The sequence below is a fragment of the Triplophysa dalaica genome, chromosome 13 (assembly GCF_015846415.1).
Source record: "Triplophysa dalaica isolate WHDGS20190420 chromosome 13, ASM1584641v1, whole genome shotgun sequence".
Taxonomy (NCBI): Eukaryota; Metazoa; Chordata; class Actinopteri; order Cypriniformes; family Nemacheilidae; genus Triplophysa; species Triplophysa dalaica.
Genome location: NC_079554.1, coordinates 17,192,932 through 17,203,414, shown reverse-complemented (window position 1 = coordinate 17,203,414; position 10,483 = coordinate 17,192,932). Strand labels below are relative to the sequence as shown.

The 10,483-nt window shown below is 38.8% G+C and overlaps 1 protein-coding gene across 1 annotated transcript; it reads left to right on the top strand.

Moving 5' to 3' along the window:
- The first annotated feature begins 2,467 nt into the window (after positions 1 to 2,467).
- si:dkey-1j5.4 (leucine-rich repeat-containing protein 15) lies at positions 2,468 to 4,258 on the top strand. The gene is made up of 3 exons (XM_056763772.1): positions 2,468 to 2,471; positions 3,116 to 3,814; positions 4,068 to 4,258. The coding sequence occupies exons 1-3, from the start codon at positions 2,468 to 2,470 to the stop codon at positions 4,256 to 4,258; spliced, it is 894 nt and encodes a 297-aa protein (XP_056619750.1).
- Positions 4,259 to 10,483: the final 6,225 nt, after the last annotated feature.

Here is a 10,483-nt window from a genome sequence, read left to right as displayed (position 1 = left end):
CTGATATAAAAGGTTACCCATTGTTTTCTCTCATACAGAGCAAGATGGGCAATTTCAAAAGTGCCTGGAGCTCCCACCCAGGCATCGGGGGGACTTTATGAGGAGGGGGCATTTAAAACCGAGATCGCATGTGACCTCTACAGCAATGGGATTGTGCCTTCAGCCGAAGTCTTTGAGCTTTTTATTTGCAGCTTGCTGAGGTTGAACGGCTCCAATTAAAAAATGCATCACTTCATGCTAAATGATATATATTTGTCTATTAGAAGCCTATCAGAGGACATGAAAACTGGTGTGCATGAAAAAAAGAGTGTTTTTTTATTATTACAGCATCAGAGCAGTGCTGGGTTGAGAAATGCGTTTGAGATGCAGGTTTATTTTGCAACGGTGCATGAGGCTGACAGGGGGAGGGGAATTCACTGATGTTGAAAGACTGTACCTATGGCTGTTTCATAAACAGTGAAAGCAAGCGTGAAATGTGCTTTAGTGGATTATTTCACTCAAAAATAAAAATGCTGTCGGTATCTGCTCACCCTGTACTCATGCTTCTGTCTCCCAATATACAATTCTTGCTGAACTAGAAAACAGAAACACAATGAAACTGTTATAAAGGCAGTTCATAGATCGTATCCTTCAAGTTGTCCATCTCAAAATATAACATTATATTAATAATGTTAAAAATCTCTTTTCATTTGGGTTTTGAGCTGACGTGGCTGAATGGAGTAGATTTTATTTTTGTTTGAACTACTCCTTTAAACTAATGATTCATATTAAATTAAAATAGTCATCATGAACCCATCCTCGGGTTGTTCCAAACCTGTTCAAAATGTCTTTGTTTCCAACGAACACCAAGAAAGATATTTGGAAGAATGCTTGTAACCAAACAGTTCTTGGCCACCATAGTAGGAAAAAACAGAATGGTAGTCAAAGTGCCCCAGAACTGTTTGCTTTCCTACTTCTTCAAAATATCTTCTTTTGTGTTCAACAGAACAAAGACATTTACAAAGAATTTATTTCATATGGTAGTCAAAGGTGGCCAAGAACTGTTTGCTTACAAGCATTCTTCCACATTTCTTTCTCGGTGTTCATCAGAACAAAGAAATGGATGCAGATTTGGAACAACTCGAGGGTGAGTAAGTATTTTTGGGTGAACTGTTCCTTTAATACTGTTCCAGCCTGTTGGTCCTCCAATGACTGTTTAGTTGATATTGAAATGAATAATTGTTAAAGAACAGATGCAATCGTAACACCTTCCTATTAATCAGAATCACATGCTGTTTTGTCTGTTTACTGTTGTCATTTTGTCTGGTCTTCTCATTTTCTTCTCAAGAGGCTGTGTATCAGCTTTTCTCAGCTTGGAGCTAGAAAAATTATAATTATGCTTCTCCAGATGGCTTGCATATTGCGTTGCTGTTGGCGGGCCTTGAAAGAGCATTTGTCTTTATCACACAATAAAATCACAGCGAGCAGACCCGTCACACTTGGGCATTCTTAAAGAAACACTTACTGTATAATCACATTTCGGGAGGTCTATGCGTTTCTACAGCCCTCTTTCAAAGTCCCGGGGCGCCTAAGTAAGACTGACGTTGATGATGCTCTGCAGAAAACAGAGATTTTAAATCCTGACGGACAATGCCACAAAAAGCCCAAGGGAGAAAAGCCGTACAAGGTTTATGTCCTTATCAGCTCAGCAGTCTTTCACGGGGCAGAATGGTTGTGGCATCGGCCTCCGTTCGCCGATCTGTTGTATTACCGTGTGTGCTCTGTGATAGAACCGTAAGATCAATCTGTCGAGAACCAGACCGTACCTGTGCCAAGTTAAACAATCAAAGGCGTGCATAAGGTGCCCTGTGAATTCACACACCCACGTGAACACATGCCCACCTACGTCTCTCTTGAGACGCAGGAGTTCAATTTGGCAGGGAAACCTGCCGTGATCCGTGCATGTCATTTTTCACACTGACGTGCTGTGCTGGGAGTTTCACAGATTTGACGTTTTCGTAGAAGGGCAAATAATTTGGCGTATTTTCTGACTCCATCCGACTCGAGCACAGAGCAGCTATCGGCTTTCAGCATCGAATTGAAACGGTGAGGTCCCATTAAAAGCATCTATAAGGTAAGCCTGCATGAATAATTTGTAGTTAACACACATTATGTTGATACATTTGAGGCAGTATGTGGGCTTCTCTTTAATACTCTTAATGCTCTTTTCAACGGGATTAGAATGGTCCTTCATGTTGCCTTATTAAATCAGTGGATGTATGCTGAGGGTCTGCACTTTTTCAGGGGTATGAAGCTGGTTTGGGGGTTGGCGGTATTATGGCTGTGGGTGGCAGAGGCTGTGGAAAACTGCCCCAGCGTTTGTAAATGCAGCCAAAAATTGAGTACGGAGAAGACTGAAGTCAATTGTCAGAAGAGGGGACTTGAAAACATCCCCCCCCAACTCCCTCCGGACTCATGGATCCTGAAAATGGGTGAGCAGAGGAATTCATTTCTTTGCAAAGTAATTCATGAACAACATATTTTGCCATCTTACCATCTGACTTTTATACCACGTACTGTATACATTTTCTTGATCATATTAGATGCGTATACTGCTACATATGAGACCAGCAAACCAACCTAGGCTGGTTCAAAGTGTTTTTTCAGTGGGGACAGCTGGTAATTTTTGTCATTGATTGATCTACACTTTGAGAAGTGCACTTGCATTTGGCAGGAGCTTGTACCAGAAGGTCTCCAGAATGATTAATAGAGCTCTGTTTAGTCCATGAGCTTTTATTTCTCTTGACCCTGTGCTCCGATCCAAACCTCTCTTTCAGGTTTATACATTTATGAATTAAAGCTCACCCAAAAATGTTGTCATAATTTAATCCCTCTCTAGTAATTTTTATCTGTTTGGCGTTCTTTCATCTTCAAAACCCAAAATAAGATATTTTGAAGAATGTTGGTAATCGAACAACGGCGGTACCAATTCACTCATTTTGGACACAAAACTATTGCATACCAAGGCAAGGACCGCCATTGTTTGGTTACCAACGTTCTTCAAAATATATTTTTTTGTTCTGCAGATGAAAGGAAGTCATTAAAGAATATTGACCCTTTTTTCTTAATATTCAAGGTGATAATTTACTACAAGATGTCCCAGCCAACATTCTAACCTCCTCTCCAAAAATCGAGAGCGTAAACTTGGAACGAAACTCAATTAAGTCGATAGACCCTCAAGCGTTTGGCGGTGCCCAGCGACTGAAGCTTTTGAATCTGCAAGGAAACCAGATTTCCAAACTCCCAGTGAAGGGCTTTAAAGACCTCCTAAATCTTCGTTTTCTCATGCTGGGCCACAACCAGATAGCTAGCCTAAAACCTAATATGTTTATCGGCATGAGGAATCTCTCAGATCTTGATCTTCCCCTGAACTCTCTTACTGCTCTCCCACCGAATGCATTCAAGCCTCTGAACGCCTTAAAGGTTCTGGACTTAGCGCTGAATCGTATTCAGAGGATCTCGCCAAAATCCTTCGTTGGACTTGAAGAGCTGATTTTTCTCAATTTGGACAATAACAAATTGAAGAACATCCAGGCTGGGACCTTTGGACCTCTGACTGGACTTGAGATGCTGGTGCTGGACAACAATCTGCTTTCCACGCTTGCTACATCTACACTGGATGGTCTTTCCAACCTGCGGGAGCTCTATGTAAGAAAGAATGAGATCGAGAGTCTGCCAGCTGATGTCTTTCGTCACACGCCTAAACTTACTCATGTGGGATTGAGCGGGAATCGGCTTCATAGTATTGATGGCAACATGCTAGCTAACATGCAAGGTAAGAAACTCTATCCAAGCTGATTAAAATCGCTATTTATTATCGGAAAATATTTTATTTTTTGGGTTTGGATTGTGCTGTAGTAGCTGGTTTGTTGCTGATGTAAGAAAACCTGGTACTGTAGATAAATCACAGACGTAGAATAGCTTTAGGAGTATCTCTTTAGTTTGTACTTGATTACATATAAAATCCAATATAATATATTAGGTGTTTCCATCTGTTGTTCATGTGTTTTTTTACTTTTGTGATTCAGGATTGAAGGAGGTGTATCTGTTCGATAACCCATGGAAATGTGACTGCAATATAAACTCCCTGGTCCATTACATATCCCAGACGACGGCTAACCATTCTCCTCTGCGAAGACTTCTGTGTGTTAGTCCAGAAGAGGTTCGCGACAGGCCAATCCATCAGCTAAAACCTGACGAACTACCCTGCAAGGCCTAGAAATTCCTCACGTCTGATATGCCATCACGAACGACCTCTAGAAGTTTGGAGCGCTGTATAATAACAGTGTGATATTTACTGGAGTTGAAAGGTGATACTTCACATAACTTCAGACACAATGACTTTGACAGGTTAATGATAGCCGCGTCGTTCTGCAGATAATCATCATTTTCAACCGCTCCGCTATTTTAAGACCACCTGGAGAGCCTCTCGACTAAACCTGGGTGCCTATTTTATGAATTTGGATCACGATTTAGCAGTCAGCTTAGGATCACTTAGTGTGACGAGTTAACTGAATGCTTTTCATTTTAATCTGACAATAGTTCTGCTGTCATAAGAAATAGTTAATCTTGCATAATTTTGAGCATTGGTTAGATACTTTGATATAGAGTATATTATTATGTATCTAATGTATACAAAGTGTGTCTTTTTAAGCGATGCTTGATGCTTTAAGCATGTTTATGTTACTATGTGGCAAATAACCATTTGAACTGCTGTATGATGTTAGATTTAGTTGCTATCCTTTCGAAACAAGCGTCTGCTAAATGTCTAAATGTAAATGTAAATGTAAATGTCCAAATTCTCTTTTTTTCAGGAAATGGAAAAAAAAGTTGACACCATGTTTTAATCATTTTAATATGTAAGATATTTGCAACACCCAGTGACAACATAAAGGGTGATTTATAATAATGATTAATGACATAAAGTAAAACAAATATTGATATACGATGTGTCGGAAGGACAGCAGCGGTTTAGTTTAAAGGGATAGTTCACTCAGAAATAAAAAAATCTGTTATCATTAGTTCATCCTCATGGGGTTCATGACCTGTTTTGGACTCTTTCTTCTGTGGAACACAAAAGAAGATATTTTGAGAAATGTTTTTGTGTTCATATAGGGAAGCCAGTGGGGTTCAATGATGTTTGGTTATCAAAATATCTTCTTTTGTGTTCTAGAGAAGAGGGAAAGTCATACAGGTTTGAAATGACACGAGGGTGAGTGAATGATCACATCATTTTCATATTTAAGTAAACTTTCCACTTTAATGGCATGTCAAATGAAGATTTATCCGTATAATGCACATACGGTAATATATAATCCCATACGGGATATATAAAATAAATCCATCTGTTCATCGTCAAACTGCCCTTGTGCAAATCATTTTTGTTAGAGGCATTGAAGCTTAGAAATAGCGGTTAGAAAATAACGTCTGCTCAGTGAGCGACTACATACTTTCACCACCACCTGAGACTGAATTCCTCATCGGATTGTTACAGCTGAATAAGCTTCCTTTCAAATCATCATTCTGTCTCGAAATTCCTCCCAGGGCACAGAGCACCTCCATCTCAAAAGCTGGAAAAGTGTCACAAACAATGCGTTACATTTCATACTTAATTTTCTTGAATTATGTATCAGATATATCGAGTCATATACAAAGACGGCGAGGACAGGACTATAGCATATTTCTATAAACATTTATTTCATGACATACTATTAAAAAAAACATTCAAACTTTTTTACTTTCATTGTGTAGATGATTGTGGTTAGCTAGTGTCTAACTTTCAAAAGAAAACATAATTGCTGGTGCATTGTGGTTTTGTGCATAACAAGATACTCTAACACCTAATTTCCCCCACCGTTGCCATGGCGACCGCTGCTTACTGTAGGCAGCTCCTGCGGATGCTGTACCCCTTGCTGCATCACCACCTCAACCAGCTGTTACGGACTCAGCGTCTCCCAGCCGGCTAGCTTACAAGAATAGATTTAAAATGACAAATAGGCAGGATCCTGACATCAAATAAACACCCGCTAAATAGCTTTAAAGTAGCTAACTGTGATGCATTCATCACAGCTCGTGAAAGTTCCCATTTAACCATATTTCACTGGATGTATCTGCATTCGATAGAGAAATGAATAAGAAAGAAAAGACTTGCGTGAATTTAAAGATGGAATTTTATTAGATGAATCATGCTATTATGTTACATGTTAAGCTAGATACAGTAGGTCAACTCAACATTTTAAGTCGCCCACAAGGCTGCTTGTGCAAGCTTAACTAAACCCTGGTGACACGCAGTGTGCTTCCTTTAGAGTCTGACCTTTTTAATATTTGAATATTTTTTTTATTTTTCGTATGTTGGTAACAGAACAATGGAAGTTACCATTGACTTGCATTGGTTTTGTGTTCATAAAAATGAAGTGAACGGGTGCCGCCATTTTTCGTATATCAACACTCTTTAAATTTCTTCTTTTGTGTTCTGCAGAACAATGAAAGTCGTACAGGTTTTAAATGACATGAAAATGACTAAATGATGTCAAAATAATTTTCATTTTTTGGTGAACTATCCCTTTAAGAATGCAATGCTATACTTGCTTGCCATTTGCTCCATATGGGCTCAGGAGGATGTTATCATGAAGGTGTCCGCGATCTGTAACCTTGAGGCGGTGCGCTTATTATCATTCACTTATGTTGAGTATCCCCACTACCGAAAGCTGCTATCATGTTAAGCTGCTATGATGTTTCACCATTGGTATGGCATTAACCAGCTGTTACACCATATTAGTCATGCTGCTAGGCATTTCATCAGACCAGAGAATCTGAGCTCAAGATCATGGCCCTTACACGCTGTTTTCCAAACTCTAATGGGCTCTTATAATCCTTTTATAAGGGAGTCACTTCAGCTTCGTACTTCAACACAATGACTTTGAAACCCATGGAGAGATCATTTTCTTTCCAGCGGCTTCTCATCGGTCGGTGGAGAGCTGATGCTCTTCTAAAGTGTCCATTGAGTTTTAGGTCACCTCGTCTAAATCTAAAGCTTCTTGTGGAAATCATGCCCTTTGTCATTTCCAAAAAAGTTTTTGGACCTTATATCATCTACACTTGATACCTCGACGAGAGAGAAGTCCTTCCACTAAGAGATATATTTAAGATAGTGTACAAAGAAAAAGGCTAAGACTTATTTCAGAGAAAAGTGGAGCAGAACAGTGTAAAGGCTTGGGCTAGTTTAGTCTCCAAGCATCCTGTCAACAATATCTGCATGTGTCAGCATTTTCACTTGTAAAACTTTCTGTGTTTTGCACACTGGTGAATTTTTTACTAGTAGACAGAGCAAAGTTTTTATCATCCGGTGAGCGATGATAAGCATATTTCTAACCAGTATGCACCGATATCCCCTCTCAAGTGTTTGACCGTGACTGCTGTAATACCCCCCCCAAGACTTAAATATAACATTATTTGATTGACAACTAATACTAAAATTACATTAAAAGGAAAAATAAACCTAATAGTTGTTTCTAGTTCTCGAATCTGATTGGTTGAGAGCCATGCAATATTGCACAAGTGTCTTTAATTATGCAAGCAGCTTCACCGTTTGTATCACTCCGCTTCTAAACTAAGTTGGACTTCTGAAACTAAAGTAAAATACACATTTGGCCGTGTCTCTAGTAAGGAATTATAGGCGTCAATCATTTCTCTCCGGAGAGCCTTCACTCTTAAAAATAAAGGTGCTTTAAAGGTTCTTCACAGCGATGCCATAGAAGAACCGTTTATGGCACAGAGAACTATTCAGCAAAAGGTTATTTGAAGAACCATGTCTTTCTTACTTTTTATAATCTGAAAAAACGTTTTTCTCCACAAAGATCCTTTTGTGAAACAGAAAGGTTCTTCAGATGCTAAAGGTTCTTTATGGAACCAAAAGGTTCTTCTATGGCAATGAAGAACAGATGGACTTTTTTTAAGAGTGTTGTTTGTATTGCATGAAGGCTCTGTAAAGGTTAAGATGCTACTTCAGAATAAGAACGGCACACAACAATTTATAACAATACAGATACATATTAGGAATATGGTTAGGATCATTTGCTATTTTTTTAATGAATGCAATTTCATAAAGAGCAATATTTACCAAACCTGATGGCTGTTATTTCTTTAAGAGAGAGATTCATGGTTGGGACCAACAAAACCAGCTATATTAATTTGTATATATAATATTTTTTAAGATGAGTTGAGTTGCTCTATGACTCATTGACTCAAACCATAGGTTAGTTTACTATCAGGCGAGCAGTGAAAGGCTTGCCTGCATTGTGTCTTCCCGGCTTGGATCAATTTACGTTTGGCACCTTTTATGTGCTGGAGGAAAGAATACCCATCTGTGTTTCTCTGGAGGTTTCTCTGAGGGGGCTTCCTGCTCTGTTTCATGTGACTGCCTATGAGCCTTTATCAGCTGTTACAAAAGAGATTGTCTTGTTTTCTAGTAATCTTAACATCTGAATAAAAGTTAAACTTAATTAAATATGTTAGGTTTGTTTGTTTTTTGGACAGTGAGCAAACTCAGTTTAATAAACAACTGGTTACACAGTGTTTCTGTTACACATTATATTGCTGTTACATTATATGTGGGGTAGCAGGTGTGTTTACATTTCAGCCATAAGAAGATTTGTGTAAACCTTCCAAATCTTCAAACCCTTTCCCTATCAGGTGTTGTCAAAGCCGTCAGTCACAGCCAATGAAAGCGTGCACATCAACAGAAATTTAATTTCACACAGAGGCATAAACTGATTGGAAAATGTCTCCAGGAATTAATTGTTACGCCATCTTTCGTGCATCATTACCTCTCCTTGTCTTGGGCTGTCCGTCCCTCCGCTATGGGAAATGTTCTAAATGGGGTGCGGTGGGATGCAGGTTTATCTCTTTTATAAATGTATATGATGATTATAGAGCACCGTTCTCTGCAATTTCTATCAGATTAGACAACTTTAATAAACTCAATATTGCACGTCAGCCAACGACACTCATATTTAGGACACATGGCTGTATATAAATTAAAAAAATGGTGATTGTCTATGAATGAATAAAACTAAGTTCAGGTAAATTTAAGCATGACTGTATAATGGGTCAAAGTTAAAATTATATATTACATTTCATATTTTAAAATATTGATATATGTTTTAAGTATTATTTAATCCAACTTTAATTATTATTTTTTATTTTAAATGTTATACGCTTACTATTATTTTCTGGCCATAAGTTGCTGACTATAACCAACCCATATGGTTCCAGTTATACGGATACTTGTGCAGACTGTCTCTCACTCGTCAGCATCCTTTTTGACAGCTGTGCTGGTTATTCTGTCGCATTGGGCGCTGTGGGATTTGCAGTCACCACCAGCCTGATGTGATTAATTGAGGAATCATTGTTTTTTTGGACAGAATGTGCTCTGGTACTCTCTCGCCCTGCAGCCTTCCAACATCATTTCTCAATATCCGTCAAAATCATGTGATAACTATTTGTATTTAGCTCGACACCAATCACTTCATCAACAATCACATCAAACAAATTATATTTCTCAGTCACAAATTGGAAAAATGCACAGTGTACTTTTAAAGTAGGTTAACTTTGAAGCTCAATGTGACTCCTAAAAGTTTGACAGCATTAAAGAATCTGATTTACACATTCTCACGGCGCCCGTCGTCTCACACTGCCTACTGCTGTGTGTCCAGATTGTGAGCTTCAGATTTTATTTGCATAGAAATGCAAACCCGAATCCCATAAGTATGTCAGTAAGACAGATTGTCCACACAATCTTTATCAAACTCACATGAGGAAGACTAAAAGCTGCTCACACCATGCTGACGCCACATTTGGTTGGGTGGAGGAAGCGTACAGTCAACTTGGGGGAGGTGTTTTGGATACACACATTTTCAGGGCATTAATAAGTCACTGTGGACAGGGTGAGGTTGCATCAGAGGCACAACTGTATCCTTGTCTAGCTCGGACACATACCATTACTATCCTACCGGGCCGCAGCGTCTTTTTCTCACTATGCGCACAAAGCCTAATTACAAATGAACAAATCCTTCAACAAGTTTTCTCTTACTCACCCTCTCTAGAAGAGTGAAGTCCTAGAAAATTCCCTTATCATTCTGCCCTTGGATTAGTGTGGGAAGTGTCTTTTTAGGCTGTTTCTCTGCAAAATAATTGATGTGAATCATAAAACTGACGATGCTGTATTTAGATGTATATTCCGGGAGCAGAGGATGTCCCGAGGCAGAATATGTATGGTGTGTTGCGATAAAATGTAGATGTAATCTCTATGGATGCTCCCTCCATTTATCACATTTCCAATATACTGATTTAACTAGTTTTTACTAGCTTTGTAAAGGTTTTGGATTGCTTATGGAATCTTTGCTGTAGAACAATGTAATGAGTGTTATTGGCTCTCTCCTCATAC